Source organism: Crocodylus porosus, unplaced genomic scaffold (genome assembly GCF_001723895.1).
Source record: "Crocodylus porosus isolate Cpor-Errol unplaced genomic scaffold, CroPor_comp1, whole genome shotgun sequence".
Taxonomy (NCBI): domain Eukaryota; kingdom Metazoa; phylum Chordata; order Crocodylia; family Crocodylidae; genus Crocodylus; species Crocodylus porosus.
The window spans coordinates 167,460,341-167,478,426 of NW_017728906.1; the positions used below are offsets into that span (position 1 = coordinate 167,460,341).

The following is an 18,086-nucleotide window of genomic DNA, read 5'->3' on the forward strand; positions in this document are numbered from 1 at the left end:
TTTATTTAAGTGTCATGCTGTAAGTGATATGTGGCTCTGTGGCCTTTTATTGTAAAAAGCCAGGTAATGTGTAATAGCAGGGTTTTAGACTACAGATATAGAAATAGAATGTAGGCCATTGTATATATTGTAATTATTATTCTAAAATTGCAGTTTGTTGCAGAGTTCATTTTAAGCTTGTCCCTGAAACTGGATGTAAGGTGACACAAAGTTTGTGCTTAGCTTATGTTACCAACTCCTTTTAGTGGCCTTGAGAAAAGCACTTTTACTTTTTGTTACAGAATAACATGTGCTCATTTAGCCTGTATAGTCTCACCCTAATTGCAGACAAACTGGACGGGTCCTGTTAGCTTCATCCCAAAACAAAACACTATTTTTCAAAATTATCTAAGAGCCAGACGCACAGGAATAGTTCTACATGAAGTAGCCCAAGGTTGGAGTAGTAGCATCTATGCACTCTACGAAGAGCAAATCTTGAATGCCTTTTGCTTGGAATATTTTACATTAACTCCACTCTAGTTAAAGGTTTGTTATGATTGATTAGTTAATATTTGGAAAGCACTTTGATTACGAAACATAATGCCTAGCATTATCTGGTGTTACACTGTTTCTTCTTTTGTATCTATAACACGTTTTTAATGGATACTACTTGGAAAAATAAAATATTTTTGGCAAACAAGAATTGGCTGGTGGCAAGTACTCTTAAAGGGGAACACAGCCTGTTGACATTTAAAAAAATAGTTCCATGCCTGTGGGGTTTTTATTTGTTCTGAAAGCTGTTTATAGTGTATGTGACACACAGCTGTGTAAGAATTGTTTAACTACATGAATAAAGGGAATAAAAGCTCATGAATTGCTAGGTTTGCAGAACTTAAATTGCACCTTCTATTATAGTACCAGCTTTTTTCATTATAGTTATGAAAAAGTAGACAGTTTTACTGTACTTCAGGTCAGAGTTTGTAGTGACTTTCTATTGTAATCCTATGGCCTATACTAGTGCTCCATTGGCACCATGTTTGGAGGACAGGAGTGGGGTTGGGCAGTGTTCATAAACACCTGCTTTAATAAGAAGAATGGAGGGAATTGAGGTGGTATTTTCAGAATTATCAAAGTGACTTAGGCACACAAGTTCCATTACAATTTTCAGTTGGACTTTGCACTTGTGAAAATATCACTGTTGAGTTGCTCAACACCTGTCTTGGATGCTTGCTTCTGCACTCATATGGTGTAGTAACAGTTTTTTCATCTTAACATTTCTGAGTCTCTTAACTAATGCCAAAGGCATTTTCACAGTATAAAGACTTTGTTGTTTATCTTTTATGGGCTAAGATGACTGCATCCAGCTGTGGGGCAGAAGAGAGAAAAGAAACGGAAAAAACATGGAGGGAGAAAAGAAAGGAAAAAGGAGAAAAGAGAGAGAGGAAAGAAAGGAGGGGGTGGATGCTAGGTTGTATGGGTATGTAGGTGACCTATAAGCCTCATCTTTGTCTTGAACAATCTTCTGCAGCAGGGGCAGGAAAGTGATGAGGACTGGGTACGAGAGGTTTTTGTTTTCCTGGCTACACGTTACTTCAAATAGCAACACTCGGCAGAAGCAATGAAGGCCAGTGCTCCGTACTGAATTGATGACCTCCAGAATGGACAGTCATGAGCAGTTTGCTCCCATGACTCCAGGTCAATGCTGAAACTCTTTAGGGACATCTTTAGAGTGTCCTCGTACCACTTCTTTGGTGTGCTGCGATAGCATACTTAACTTGACAGTTCGCTATAGAAGATTTTCTTTGGCAAGTGAGTGTCGGGCATTCTTAAAAAGTGGCTGGCCCATCTTAGCAGCACCAGTTTCAGTAGAGTGTGAATACTGGGGAGAGCTGATCTTCCAAACTCCTTGGTATCTGGAATCTTGTTCTGTCACTTGATCTTTAGTATCTTTTGCAGGCAACACAGGTGGAAGTGGTTTAGTTTCTTGACATAATGCTGGTAGACAGTCCAGGTTTCACAGGCATAAAGGAGGGTCAGGAGAATGATGGTTTTGTAGACCTTCAGTTTCATTGACATTCTGTCCCATGAAAACTTCGTAGCTCTTTAACCACCTTTTTGGTGGCCCGTGGAACTGGAACACAGCGAACCAGAATTCTAAGACATTTAAATAAAAATCACAGGTCCTTTTCTTTTTAAATGAATAGTTCTTGCTCAACAAGGGCCTCCACTGTGCTAGCAGGATAATATGGTTGCTGGTTATGTATTTTAATGTGTTTTTGAGTATTTATTAGATTTTTTTTTTTTTTTTTTTGCTTGGTTGTATAATGTATTGGGTTTTTTGTATATAATATGAGTACATTATATTATTCTACTAGTTGGTTCAAAGAAACAACAGGGACTTACTACTACTACTACTACTACTACTACTACTACTACTGCTGCTGTTAGCATTAAGATTTCACTTCTTGCTCAAATAGTGGATTCTCTATGGACCTGACCTCATAAGGTCTTGCTTCTTGGATTGTTGTTTTGTGTAAGTAAATGCTACCAAATTGTAATTTTCTACTCCCCTGACCAGTGGTAATGTTAACGCTGATCTGTGGAGTTGTAAATTCAATGAGTTCATGGAAGTGTGAGATCTTTTTCTTGACTGGAAAGTTAACAGCTCTAGTTTCCCAACTCTTGTTTGTGACATTGGTAAGTGGAGTGCTGGCCCATGGTATACTACTATTATGGCGAGAGGTGAAAGAGTGGTAGTGCAGTGAATTAGAAAGAGAGGGTGTTATAATTCAGCCTGTCCAGACCTGCACAATACAACCCAGAATGCAACCATAGTTTATGCATTTAGTCTGCATGGAATGAATTTATTGCATTAATTGGAAATGTCCCTTGTAGCCCACAGCTGCTCATATACAGGAGTTCCTCACTTTGCTGGCTGTGTGTCACACTGTTGTTCCTGAGAGACAAGGAAATAAAATAATCTACCAGGCCTCTTCACCAGGTTGGTCACTTTCTCCTGCTTTTGGGGTGAATAACTAAGAGCTTTTAGATGCTTTTACAGTAATACAGTCCTCCTTTCTAATGTCATTTTTAAGACAACAGGATGCATATCTCCTAGAATTTCTCACTGCACACAGAACACAGCCCTTTAGACTACATGCTTCGGAGGTGCTTCCCTGTACTGTCCTATGCGAAGGGATGGGGGCGTGGTTCAGGATGCTTCACCTGGTTGCTCCTTGGGGAGGTTATAAAAGCAGCATTCATTTTGCTAAGGTTAGCTTCGGTCACAGACTCCTTTGGCTTTGAGTGAGACTGTCTTAACTTCCCAGGACTTTGTCTGTTAAATGAGAATTCTCTACTGTTTGTGACATCACTTTCATTTTTGTCTGAATTGGATATAAAATGTCTGTTCCATTTTAGTTTTGGAGCATTTTGCATCTGTCTGTTGTATGTATAAATGGCAAAGTAATGTCAAGGCAATGGAGGTGTATACCATATTCACTCAAATCTAAGATGAGAGTCTTCTCCCCACAATCAGCATCGGGGGAAAAAGCCCCTTGTCTTAGATTTGCATACAAAGCAGGTGTGTGTGGCGGGGGGAAGGGACAGGTGTCTGCTGCAGCTCTGACTCTGGCCCTGAGCCCATGTCAGAGCCAGAGTCAGACCCACACCAACTCTCTGTTCCCTTCCCCCTTTCCCTCTACTTGCCCTGTGCAGCTTCTGCCCCTTGGCTCCCTTCCCCTGCCTCCCCCTTTACTGTCAGGGCTAGGGCTGGTTTCCTCTTGAGCATGGAGCACATGGAAAGTTAGTTCCCTGCTTGGCGAATCAGCAGCACCGACACGGCTGCATGGTTGGCAAGGGCTGTGCTTCTACCTTCCTTGCTCTTGGGAAGGAACAGAGCCCCCAGCAGCATCTAATGTTAAGGGTGGAGGGCAGGAGAGGAGAAAATGCAGCGACTGGGGGCAGCTTGGCTTGGGGTCAGTGAAGATGGGGGAGAGGGGCAAGAAAATGGCAGGGGAAAGAAGTTGAGGGGGCAGGGCAAGGGGGCTGCCTGATCCCCTCCCTACCACCTAAATCTTCCACCCATTGCTTTTCCTGCTGTAGCAGTGGCAGCATGGGATGATTTAAAGGCAACCCTCTGATACTTAGATTCTGTACTTGGAAAATCGCAACAAATATATACATTTAGGGGAGTCTAATTATTTTGATCTAATTATTGGGGGCGTTATCTTAAATTCAGGGTTGTCTTAGATTCAAGTAAACACTGTAATCTACAGAGTTGTATGATTCTCTCCATTCTGCGTTGAGGAGAGCAAAAAAAACAAACGAGCAAATGAGATGAATGCTTCCTCTGCATTGAAAGCAGAATGCACGTCGGCTATTGCTTTGTGGGGCCTTTTAAAATAGCTTTATTGTATTACATAGGAACTTGGTCACTGGTTAATATTGTTGTATGGAACATGAATTCCTGTCCGTGCCTCTTACCTCTTTCCGAGGAGGGTTAGATAGAGGAATGGGTGAAGAGCCAATAGCAGGAAGGTCCTTCTGTGAACAAAGGTATCAGGATGTAGGAAGGCCCAAGAAGCACTACTGGAATTCCCATATCTCCCTGGGGAAAGTTGTGTGGGGTAGGGAGTTCAGTCTATCCCACTTAACTTCTTATGGTGGTCGGCATCCTGCTACCTAAGGCTATGCCTATGAGTTCTGTTTGATCTCTTAACTGCAAGGCCTATTTCAGTCTCTAGTACACTTTGGGAATGTTCTTCGTGGCAACAGTGTTGTGTTATTGCATCAGAAGCTGGCTTAAATTCATGTTGGATGAATATAGCTTTGACCATGCTAATTTTCAGACCAAGTTTAAAGAAAAGTCTTATATAAAATGACACAGTCTGTCTGTTTCATGATAACAGATCTTAATTTTTCAGTAAGTATGAAGTACTGTATACAGAAATCAAAATAGGAAGCATTGTGTGTGCATCCCAGTTAATCCCAAGGCATGGTTAGTAAGAGGAATGGAAGTGTAAACCATCTTTGAGCTAAAGGTTAGAGAGAGAACATTTGCATTGCTGAGGTAGCTTAGCTCTTAAAGAGACTTCAGAAATCTAGTTACATAAATGGCCATTTTCTTGTATTCTGGCAAAACCGTGTCGGAACAATTTTGTACTAGTAACCCTTTCCTTCCCTCTTCTCCCCCAGCCCCTTAGATCAGACTGTATTTCTAATTAATTCTCAATAAAGGTAAGCTCTTTTTATTGACAGATGAGGGGGCATTAGTGAAAGGAGCAAAAAGACTTGGCTACATCTTCACAGGAAGAACTCCTCATTCAGTTATTATTGATGCGGTAAGTAGAGGACTTAGACTGCATAGTAGCTTTCAAAAGCTAGGGGTATGTATCTGCAACTTTTCAGGGGTGCACTTGCAAGGTGCGGGCGCACAGACTCTGGCAGAGCAGGAAGGCCACAGCAAATGTTTTGTGTAGATGTGAATCCCTTTGTTCTACCTTCAGCGAGTAATAAAGTAGTAGAGTAATAGAAGCAGTAGCCTATGTTGATTTAACTTTTGTCTGGGAATCAAATTGCTTGAGCTGGGCAAAAAAGAAAGAAAATAAAATACCTGGTTTGAAAATAAATTACTGTATATAGGTATAAGTTGTTTTTATACTCCTAAATTTTGAAAGATGATAGAGTTAAAACTTGAGTTTGTTTTTGAAGATGGATTACCTTTTAGGTATGCCTTGGATGTGTGTTGTACAGATGAAATTTAACAGGTAGGCCACTTGGCTGGCATGGGTCTAAATTCTGGTCTTATTTATACCCACATGTATCTGAGTGGGTACATTTAATAACTCTGAATTAAATAGGTGTATCTAAGATTAGGACTTGGTCCAGGAAAGACATCAGTTGACCCCCTGCATCCCCACTTCCTCCCATTAAATGTGTTACTTATACGCTGTTTTAGATTTTTAACTACCAATGAGGTCTGAATACTCCTGTAAATGAGAAGGGATATAGTGAGCAAGCTGGTGTCTTTCCAGACTGGGCTTCAGTGTAGATTTTTCACTGGGTCAGACCATAGGTTCATCTATTCCCCAGTGTAGTACAATCACACTGAAATGACATTCAAAAGATAATGAAGAAGTTTAAGTTGTTGGAGTTGGATTTGTGCAAATAAGTAAAATTTGCCTCTTGCTTGTGTTAAAACTAAAATAGGGTAATATGCCACTTCAACCAGGAGAGGGTGCAATTACCACATCAGATCTGAAGTATGGTCTGGAAAATCCCAGTATTTTTATGCATCCTTGCATGGTGTTCACACCATTAATTTTATATACTCTTTTATGATACGAACACACTGTATTTTTGCAGCTGGGGAAAGAAGAAACCTTTGAAATTCTTAATGTTCTGGAGTTTTCTAGGTAAGTAACTTTTACAGATATTAAATGCTAAGCAAAAAAACAAAATGTGCTGGTAAAATTTATTTTTACGTCAGCTGTTCACCATGGAGAACTCTAGAGAAATTTTATTGGATTCATGGAAAAGTAAGGGTAGAAGGGACCCCCAAAGGTCATATAATCCAACCCCCTGCCAAAGGCAGGATCATCTATATCCAAACCACCCTATATAGATCCATTGTCTAACCTATTAGTAAAATTGCACAGTCAACCCTGACACACCACAAGGCAGAACACCCTAATTTGCTATAGGTAAAGCAGGGGGACAACAGTGGCCATTGTCCTGCTTTTAGATGGTTGTTGAAATGTGCTTGAGAAATCCAAGAAAGAGGGCCACATGACCTGCTACAGAGAGAGAGACAAAACCCCTACAGACCTTACCAATCTGACCATATGGTAAAATTCCTTTCTGACACCAAATATGGTGATTGGTGTGACCTTGAGTTGACAGGCAAGACCCTCTAGCCAACCCCCCCCTCCCCCTAATCCCTAGATTTGGATATAACCAAGTGCTGCTGAGGAAGGCCAAAATAACCAAACCCTGATGCATAGCAACAGGAGGAGGAGGAAATTCTTTTCTGGCCCCATATGGCAACCAGCAAAGCCCAGAAACATGGGAAATAAACACTGAAGCATAGGCATACCCACACTTGGATCACTGGTAACAAATGCTTGTCAAACCTCTTCTTGAGCATCTCCAGTGATGGAGATTCCACAACATCCTTGGGCAGTCTACTCCAGGGAAGAATTTTTTTCAGATATCCAATCTAAATTTACTTTGCTGCAACTTCATGCCACTAGTTCATATCCTATTCTCTGTAGCAAGAAAGAAAGTGTTTTCCCTCTTTTTTTTTTTTTTTTTTCTTTCATGGCAGCCCTTCAAGTATTTGAATACTGCTATGATGCCCCTTCTTAAGTACTTTTCCCACAAACTGAACATACCTATTTCCTTCAACTCTCCTCATATGGCTTGCCTTTCAAGACCTCTAACATTTTTGCCACCTGCTTCTGGACTCTCTCTAATTTTTCCATCCTGTTTGAAATATGGAGCCTAAAACTGCACACACTACTCTAAATAAGGCCTAACCAGTACTGAGTAGAGAGGGACTACCACCTCCTATGTCTTGCACCTAATGCTTCCATTGATGCAGCCCAAAACTACACTTGCAGCAGCATCACACTGCATACTCATTGAGTCTGTGATCCACCACTGCTCTCCATAGTGCTGCCATCCAGCCAGCTGATACCCATTTTTTTTATCGGTCTTCAATTATTCTTCCCAAGATATATGTAGCATGTTGTATTTGTCAATATTGAACTACATCCCGTTAGCTCCAGCCCAGTTTTCCAGTCTGTCAAGACTGTTCTGAATTACACTTCCAATGGCTTACAGTCCTCCTTGAACAAATTTGCAGATGACAAAACTTGGAAGCTTTCAGTTCCAGTGTCCAAGTCCATTCATAAGAATGTTGAACAGCCCTAAGCCCAGGGCAGACCCCTGTGTGACTCCTAGTTGAAACCTCCTGTCATTCTTACCAGTTTCTACTTATAGTTGCTCTTTGCCTGTGACTGTTGAGCCAGTTGTTGGTCCACCTTGTAGTAATTTTGTTTTGCCCACCTTTTTCAGTTTGTTTAATGAGAAGATCATGTGCGACCTTGTCAAAAGCCTTGCTGAAGTTCAGATACATTATATCCACAGCATTCCCTTCACCTACATAAGCAGTTACTTTGTCAAAGAAGGAGATCAGGTTTGTTTAACATGATTCGTTTTTTGTAAATTCATGCTGGCTGCTTGTGATCAGTAGGGCTGTGCAAAGCTTTGGTCGCTGATTTGATTTGGCAGAGATTTGGCCTGATTGGGTGGCCGAATCTCTGAATCTGAATCAAATCGGGAGACCCTTTTTAATCTTTCCGAATAGACTTGGACCCCTCCCAATTGATTCAGAAAGTTTCAGTCATTTGGCCGTAGACACAGCTTTAAATGTTTTTTCTTTGTACCCCAAGGTACCAGGTGGCTCGTGAATGCTGAGATGGTGGGACAGATGGAACGTCCCACAAGAGTGTGGGGGGTTCCCCAGCACGCTCAGCAGTAGACCCAGAAGTGGACCAGAAGCATTTCCGGTCCACTTCCGGATCTGCTGGGGAGCACGTGGGGGGGACCCCCTTGTGCCCTCCCTGGCTTGGTGACTGGTGCCTCCACTCCTGTAAGACGCTCCATCCATCCCACCATCTCAGCATTCATGAGCCACCTGGTACCTTGGGGTATGTAGAAAAAACTTTTAAAGCTGTGTCTATCTCCAAATTGCTGATTTATTTTATTTTATTTTTCTGAATCGGCATCAAATATTCAGATTTGGATTTGGCCGAATCGAATCAGGGCAGTGATCCGAATCATTCACTGTCCCCGATTTTTGGGCCCGTTCCAAATGTGAATCAAATACAGCCTGTTTCACACACCCCTAGTGATCAGCCTTTCCTCCTCCAGATACTTGCAAATGGCCTTCCTTGGAATATGCTTCTGTAACTTCCCAGTATAGAGATAAGGCTAACCAGCATGTTGTTCCCCAGGTCCTCCCTTTTTTTTTAAGAGGGGCGGTATGTTGGTTCTTTTCCAATCCTCTGGTATCTCACCTGTCTTCCATGACTTCATAAATATTATTGCCATGGGCTCAGCAATCACCTCTGCCAATTTCTTCAGTACCGTGGGATGAAGATCATCAGGCCCATGCTGACTTGAATTCATTCAGACCCATCAAAAGACAGTTCCTTTTATTATCTAATCCCTCAATTTGTCCATTTTCTTAACTAAATAATCCTTATTAGGTGTCTGGTTGCATAGCAAGTTTACCTAGTTAGACCTCCATGTCTTTTAGTTTCTCCCCATCTGGGGTTCATGGACTGTTCCTTCTTACAAACAGTTGCAGTTTTAACAATTGGTTGGAACATGGAAAATGGGGCCTTAGAGGTCTTTCCTAGTCACAGTTCCCTCACAAACTTGTTGTTAGTGTCCTGCTCCCAAATCACACTTCTCATGCTTGAATATTCTCATTGCACAAGAGGGGAAAGTCTTATTGACCTCTCTAAGGAAAGTGCTTTTGATACTGCCAGATGAAAAGCACTGCGTAAGGAAGAGGTAGTATTCATCGTTTTTTCATGCAGGCAGGTGGAATTTCCCACTGGATGGAGATTTGTTGCCTTTGCTCTTTAGGAGAGTCTTGGCCACCAAAGATCTCATTTTCCTATCGCTTCTCATTAAGAGAGATTATAGCATAGTTGAGTTATACGAAGATGTTTTCCTACTCTGGCAAAGTAAAAGATGAGGCCTTTAGATTTTTGCTCTGAGGAAAATGGAGGTCCTCTTTTTGAGACTAAAATGTAACAGGGAAGAAAAAAAGTGTTTTGGGTTTGACTAGTGAGACACTTGCCTTTTTTTGCAGTTCTCTTCACAGTGCTGTGGTCCAACATCTAGTTTGACTCTTTAGTCACCTTGATCTTCTGCATGGCCTAAAATCAGTGCCCAAGTTACTATGTAACATGTGGAGAAACTCAACACGGGAAAACATATTCAAGGAAATTCACTTCAGGAAACAAGGAAGAGAAGTACTTTTCTATAAGTAGACCTGGAGCCTGCCTCATTTCAGGCAGTGTTTGAAGGTGCACATACTTTTGTGAGGTCTTGCCAATTTTGTGTTAAAAGAAAGGTTGCAAAGTGAAGTCCTCAGGTCCAGAAATGCCCATGTTAAGATTGCTCAGTAGATACTCTTCTGTATATTTGTTTACCAGGTGATTACATTATTGCAGGCTGTTTATTTCCAAAATACCCTCAGAATTTCAAACAATGGGACACAGAACAAGGATGTATGCCTAATTTGCCCTGCTTCATTCACAGTGCTTGATCCTCTATGCTAGTGCTTGGTAATCTTTCAGAGCAGTGGACTAGGCATTTGAGATTCAGCTGGCACCATGCCTTACCCCTGCTGCTTTGATCCCTTCTGTACTCTATATTTCACCCCCCACAAGTTACTGGGTGCTACTGAAAGCTGTGGCAAATAACAGCGGAGATTGGCAAACTCAGTGGTAAGGACACAGAGTAGTCTTTAAATGGCTGCTTTAACACAGCTCCTTTAAATTACTGTTTTAAACCTTCCACTGCTGGAAGTCTGTCTAGCAGAGGGGGTGGTACAGGTTTTCAGCCTGCAATTGCTCTGTATCCCTTGCTCTTAGTGCCTTCCTGAGACTCAGTGATCCTGATCTAGGAAAGACGTGGGGAGCAGTGGCTGCTTCACTCCCTACATTCTGGGTTGGAGGTGGGGTGGAGGGAGTAGATTTGTAGAGAGAGACTCCCTGCCTTTCCCCAACCAGGCACACCTAGGTCTTTGGAACAGGTGGAGGAGTGTTTTCCTGCCACTCTCCTCTTCTCTCAGACCAGTCCAGAAGGGGACTGGCGAAGTGGGGCAAAACCTTCTGTCCACTCCTCAGACTTGGGAACCTAGTCTGGGGAGCAGGTAAGGGGCTGTGCCACGCTACTCCCCTCCCCTCCTGTATTGGAGTGGGAGAGGAGCGTACAGGAATTCATTCTTGCAAGAGAATTTCTCTCATAGGGTAAACCTAGGTTGATACCCAGATCATTTCACTTCCCAAAGGGCATGTTTCCCTTGGGAGAAATTTAATGAACACTTAGAGTCATTGTTTTGACTAGAAGAGAGGCAATTTTCACCATGGAAACTTTAAAGTCTACATGTGGCCACTGTATTTTTCAATTGGTTAGATTGATATGACATTCTTGTACGGAAGGGGAGAAAATCCATGTACTCCATCATATGTATAAAGGGCAATGTTAAGATTTTGTAAACAATCTTCACTTCGATATTTGTATATTTTATTTTGCTTGGGATATGAGCTTAAAGTTGAGCATCTGCTAACAGTTTTACTGAGTCCCTAGTGTACAGATCTCTATTAGGCAAGGGCACAAAATGCCATGTGATGGTTAGAGGGTCTGTCTACTTGTAGGAGAGTCTGTCTCTAGCACCGTCTACTTGCTATAGAAAATACGGAAGAAACTCCCAAAAGCCAATTTGCAAGCAAGAAAAAACAGAGTGCAGGGGATACCTAAGTGTCTACTACTGTTTATTTCTTTGATTTTGAATTATCTGGCTTTTGTTAATGTGTAAATTCTAAAGCAAGAACCTTTGTTTGCAAAGTTAGGGGCTAAGGACAGGCATTATGCATAAACTGGTCTAAGTAATCGGAAACTAGTTTAAACCTGTAACAGAACAGACATTCAGTGCACATAAACTGGTTTGAAAATGGCTGAAACTGGTTTGAGGTAAACCTGGTTGAATGTAGTATCAGACTTAACTGATTTGGGTCAAACTAATTTATGCAATGTCTGTCCCAGACCCTTTCTTGGTTTAACTTTTAAACCAGAGTCCCCCAGCATCCCAGATGCTTTGCAGCCCAGTAGGGATGGGTCTGCCTCCCTCCCTCTCACACAGGGATTCCCTACTTCCCTCTCCCACAGCGGCTATAGCCAGCATGTGGTTTGCTAGCTAATGCCTGAGAGGTGTCTGTATAAGGAAGACAGGACAGTGTCCACTTAGGGCTTGCTGGAGCTAATCAACAGGCCAGCTGGTCATGTCCCTCTGTTCCTTCCTTGGAAAAAGTTGTTTAAGAAGAGCTTGAACTAATGAGAGAAGCTTTTGTTTTCTTGATGGGCTGGGCTGGTGAGGAGCAGCGAGGAGGGGGAGGGAGAACCCCTCCCTAATCAGGGCATCCTGCTGGGGCTGGCCACATCCACCCTTAGCTCAGCACTGTAGAATGGAAGGGAGGGTTGCTCTAGTGTCTCCTGGCTTCTAGTCTGAGCCATGGCAGGCATGTGCCGGCATTTCTGCAGTCCAGAGGGAGTGTCTAGAGTTAGACTGGTTCATCCTAGCCAGGTTAGGCTAACCTGCAAAGATTGAATCAACTCAGGCTCAGGCTTTTTGAATGTCTATCTGTAGCCTAAATATCTTGGTTTTCTTTTCTTTTCATTGGTCTTTCTGCTTTATCCCCTGGATCTCACTAAGGGTTTATAGTGTCACCCTTCTGCTTCATCCAGGGGATCTGTGCCTAGGTTCCTTAATCTGCATAAAACCTGTGGAGGGGAGGAGGGAGAGGAACAAGCCTCAAGTAATCTGGTTTATACTCCTGCTAGTGTAAGGTTGTCCCTTGCAGTACATTTCTGTACCTGGTTGTCCAATCCAGGTTTAAATGATTCTAAGGATCATCCTCACTTACAATGGGACAGTATGTCAGAGTTTCATATACCTCTGTGCTTAGTACAATTTTTCCCAATATTCAAGACAAAATTTTTCTTTTCTCATTTTTATTACATTACTCTTGGTTAATCTAGGGTCATTTAGCAGAGTCTAATACTTTTTCCCTTTTGTGGGTCAAAAATATGGAATGGAAATGATTAGCAAGTCAATATAACTAAGACTTTGTCAGAAGCTTTTATTCTTTCCTGGAATCTGCGCAATCATTTTTGTTGCTCTTCTCTGAATTCCCTTTATACATTAGACATGCAAATGCATATGCATTCTGGACATACATATGCATACCTGCTGAAAACCAGACCCTTTGAATTCATATTAAGGCACCCAAAGGCACAAAAGGTGGAAAGACCAGCTAGTTTTTTTGCAACTGTCAGATAGTTTGGGTATTGTAAATTTTTATTAGCCTTCATTGAACCTGATTTTTAACTAGGTTAGGTGCATGGGAGATGACTCCTGGGTCAAGCTGTTTTTTACTCTTAGGCTGTACTCATTCCAATGAAATGATTAAAAATGACTGAGTAGATTTAATTTTTCTTTATAGCAACAGGAAGAGAATGTCCGTAATTGTTCGAACTCCAACAGGGCAAATACGTCTTTACTGCAAAGGGGCGGTAAGTAGTCAGCTACTGCTCACAGAGAATGGAGACAACAGTGACTGCTTAGTCTTCTGCTATTTATTTTTAAACAACCCCCCCCCCCCCCTTAAATATTCTCTCTACTACATGGTATCAGTACGCTTTACACATTTACACATTAAGGGCAAATGCTTAAAACAGCTGTGATCCATTCTCCTGATTTTGTTTGCAGGCAGAAATAATTCAGTTTAGTCTTCTACCATACCTGAGCTTGAAATCCTTACTCAACCGAAGTCAATGGGAGCCTTGACATTGCTTTCAGGAAAACCAGGAGTACATGCCAATATGCAGATGCCATCAGGAAAATGGACACCCTAATGCTGTAGGATTTATTTATATCTGGGTGACTTTCAGCCTGCTGGATGTACAGTTGTGTGCCCAATTAAGGACAAACTATTCTGGTGTTTGCCACTTTTTTTACTCTATTAAAGGGTGTTGCTTCTCCATTAAGCTAAAGCATACCCATAGTCCTGCACAGCGAATTGGAGAAATGGTGCTCTTTGAAATGAAAGCCATAGCAAACAGCTGGAGCCCCTCTCCAGATCCTCACAGCTTTGCTACAGTTGTATATATGACCCCAGCTGGCTCACAAACCCTCATTTTCATGAAGGCTAAAAAACTGAACCTTGCAAATAATCTGGTTTCTGTTGTACTGTGGTTTGGACCTGCAAAACTGTTAATTTCTTGGTGCCAACTCTTTTGATCACCCCTTTTCTCCCAGATCTGCACTTGATGCTACTTGTCATCATGCCACTGTGTTGCTGTCTTCATAAGCAAGAGGGATATGCAACCACTTGACAGATTAGCGTCAACAACAGTTACATAGAGTGTGGTTAGTGGTTTCAGAAGGAAGTAGTGTCCAGTTCTGCTGTGACTTTTAATGTGGGAAATGCTGCTTTTGCAGCTCTGTAAAACAGAAAATATTTTATTTGCCTCAATATACGCAAGAACAGAATGAGAACGCATGAGTTATACCAGCGTAACTCCGAAAATGTCAGTGAAATTTTGCCAGCATGAAACTGGAACAAAGGTTGTGAGCCAAGCCCACTGAAAATGTGTTGTTTAAAAGTGATAGAAAAAACAAAGTCCCCTAAGAGCCAATGGAATTGACAGTATATCGCCTCTTCATTTCTAGTTCTGACCTTATTGTTACCGCTTATGTTGTACTCTCTCTCATTTGCTGTAAGTTTAGTGTTCTTAAGTATTAGCTGCTGTTACGTGCCACAGTACTTGCACTGAGTGGGGAAAAAAACGAGGAGTGTTGCTCCATTGAGAATTTTGCCTGTGACTTCAATGTGAATAGATTCAGGCCAATAGCTGCACTAAAGGGGCTATAGCAACTGCAAGATATGGGCAGACAGAAACAAGACAGGGGGGACTTTGGTTAAGAAAAAATAGCTGCTGTAACTCTCTAAAATAAATTAATATTTATGGGGTATAATCTCAGATATTTTCCCATCTTGGTCCCATAATATAACAAAAAAGATAATGTTTATGAATTATTTTTTAAATGCATTGAAGCTGATCTGAATATTAAAAATAAAATTTCTCTTTTGATCTATGACACGTCTTTATTCTGATCTCAGGCAGTTCTTATTACCACTTTGTCAGTTAGATGTAACCAAATGGAAAAGTGATAGTGCCACTTGGTTTGCTTACTCTGGCTAGTACAGGAACGATAGTTGTGAAGATGTGGTAATGCAGGCTTTGGCATATGCTAGCAACCAGGTAAGAAGGTGAGTTCTTACCCTCATTGCTAGCACATACTAAAGTCTGTAGTGCTGTGTCTTTCACCACTGTGGTTACCGGTGCTAACTCAATTATGTTAGCAAGGGATCATTCACATCTTCATTTTGATGAACAGACATACCGACAGTAGAGAGCTGTCCCTTTAAGACAGTTCCCAACAATGGAGGGCAGCCTGCATTAATTCTTATTCTCTTTGTTCTTCTTAAATAAAATTCTCCTGAACATCAATGGAAGCTTTATCTTGGGAGAGTTAGCAAGATAAGTATGGGCTTGCGCTAGATTCATGTCTTTCATTGTTCAAGACTCCTGTTCTTAGAAAACTTTTTCTCTAATTCCATAATTCAAAACAGAGCTTTAAATCTAGACTTGCATAACAGCATAATGACTTTGTGGTAACTGAAAGCTAAAGAAACTGAGGTGTTATCTGGGCACCCTCTTTATACGGCAACTACAATATCTCCCAGCCTTTCTCTTACTGCTTAGAATTTCTATGAGGTGGTGGTGGCGGCAACATTCCAGCTTTGGATTTCTTAGTGGACCTAGATCCGTTTCATAGTTCAATCACAATGTATTACTCTAATCATATTTATAGGCTTTCTGTCCATTTAATGCACCTCATATCTGTTAGAACTGCAGGGATGGAGCACCTGTATGCTCATTTTGAATAGAAAATTTACTTTTGAACTGACTTTTTATAATTTGGTTGTAATAGGATAATGTCATTTTTGAGAGACTTTCGAAAGATTCCCAATATATGGAGCAAACACTGTGCCATCTTGAATACTTTGCCACAGAAGGTAAGAGAACAGCATGCAAAAAGAAATCAGATTTCAAATTGTTAATGTGCGTGTTATTCGTTGTCTGTTTTAATGACAACAATCTTGGAAGTGCTAGCAAGAAAAAGACATGGGAACAATTTAAAAAATGATGGGTAACTGGTGTTTGTAGGTTACATATGGGTAAATGACTATGTGTCAAAAGAAGTTTTCTGGTCTCCTCTTGTTCCTATTTCTAAAGTCAGTACAGGCTCTGAATTCACTAGGAACAGTCAAAGCAGGAGTCAACACTGGATTCTGATCACCCTTTGAGAAGTGCGATCAAGAATTTTTTCTATTGAATTCAGTGGATTCACACAGTATAAAATCATAAGATGAGAGAATCGGGCCCTAGGCCTACATGAAACATACAAGTTGAGAGATCAGGGAGAAACAGAAGTTCAGAGCTGTGTCTGAATCTCTCCCTGCCAGTTCACCTTACAGTATGAAATCAAATTTGTCAACCTTTTTATTTTACAAGTGCATAATGCACATATTCACAAGAGAGTGTAACGGTGGGACATGGATTTTGTTCCCTTTTTATGCCAATTTTGTACACTACTGTATTACTGTAAAAACATGGGCTAACAGATTTTTCTTCCTATCCCTAAAACAGTGTTTTATTTGTTTGGAATTTATTTTTTTCAGTTTGTTTTGAATTTCCCAGATTCTCAATACTGAAACCTCTTTATTTTATATGGCACACTCCCACTTTTTACGTAGCTGATCCATGCCAGAAGCAAAATCATTACGTCTGTACGCTACCTTTTGTCACTGGTCAAAAAATGATAGTTTTCATGTTGTTATAGGGCTTATTTTCCAATCTTTGCGTATGTGTAATTCCTGTTAATGCTAACGTGAGTTACGTGTAGGCACTGAAGAAAGAAAGAATGTATTCTATTTCTGAAAATAAATACTAGGCAGAATAGTATATTCAGTTTAGGAGCTTAACATGTTTGCTGTTGTATTATAATAATGTATAATGTGCTCATACAGGGGTTATGTGATTTTTAAATAAAATTTAAATAAAAACTTGTTTTCAACCTCAAATGGAAAATTAGATGAAAGCTGGTATTTTTGTTGTTCTAGTATAGCTAGATTGCAGTAGTTAAAATTAGGAAAAAAATGCGCCTATCAAAATGCCTTCCAATCTCAACTGTGAAAGGGCAAATTCAGTGTAAGTTAAGAGAATTTATTCAGGTTTACCCATGAATTCATGATCAGAATCTGGATTGCAATGATTTGATCTTTCCTGTCACTAGTGCATCATATGCATTACCTATATTCTGTTTGTAGGTTTGAGGACTCTGTGCATTGCCTATGCAGACCTGTCAGAAAATTCTTACAGAGAGTGGTTAGATGTCTACAATGAAGCCAGTACTATTCTGAAAGACAGGACCCAGAAGTTGGAGGAGTGCTATGAGATCATTGAAAAGGTAACAGTTGTTACAGTCATGTACTACTGAAGGCTAAATTCTGGTCCCCTTACTACCCTGAATAATTTATAGGCTTCAAACAGGATTTGACCCAATCAACTTTAACTTGAAAATATTGTTTAGAAGGAATGAAACCTAACTGTTGTGTTTTTTAAAGTTTACAAGGATGGTTCAAGCACCTTAGCTTTAGCAGAAACAAAACAAGGCAGATCCACAGTATTTTGGCACATAAAAGTAAGGAAACCTAGCTAAACAGTTACAAGGTTGTTTTTATACATTTATGGACGTGATCACTGAAGTCCTAAGTAATATAGGCTAAAACAATACTAATGCTATAATATTATTTTTTTTTCTTTACACTGTGCAGATTTTTCCAGTGATGTGGGTTTTTTTTTTTTTTTGTTTTTTTTTTAATATAGGGAAGAAGGGGCCTCCAAAGTCTTAATTAAAGGGAATAGTAGTTTTAAAAGTGCATGTATTCTAGTGTTTCTCAATCTGAGGCAGACTTCTAAAAGACGTAAGTGGAAGGAACAGGGAAGCTAAAAGGAGTAAAACAAGCTTAAAGCGGGGTTGTGTCCACCCAGATACTTGAGAACAACTCATTTAAGTAAACTTGTGACCACTTAGTATTTCTGTTTTGCCACTAGAGGTCAATATTTCTGCAATTCTATTCTGTGATTTTTTTGCTATCTTTAGTATTACAGTT

At 40.7% G+C, this 18,086-nt stretch overlaps 1 protein-coding gene across 1 annotated transcript in view; it reads left to right on the forward strand.

Moving 5' to 3' along the window:
• Nucleotides 1-18,086, forward strand: part of ATP8A2 (ATPase phospholipid transporting 8A2) — a 541,321-nt gene that overhangs the window by 107,500 nt on the left and 415,735 nt on the right. The window contains exons 17-22 of the mRNA XM_019530163.1: nucleotides 2,875-2,980; nucleotides 5,239-5,321; nucleotides 6,346-6,395; nucleotides 13,287-13,356; nucleotides 15,842-15,926; nucleotides 17,241-17,380. Coding sequence (XP_019385708.1) covers nucleotides 2,875-2,980; nucleotides 5,239-5,321; nucleotides 6,346-6,395; nucleotides 13,287-13,356; nucleotides 15,842-15,926; nucleotides 17,241-17,380 — 534 coding nt within the window. The remainder of the gene's footprint in view (nucleotides 1-2,874; nucleotides 2,981-5,238; nucleotides 5,322-6,345; nucleotides 6,396-13,286; nucleotides 13,357-15,841; nucleotides 15,927-17,240; nucleotides 17,381-18,086) is intronic.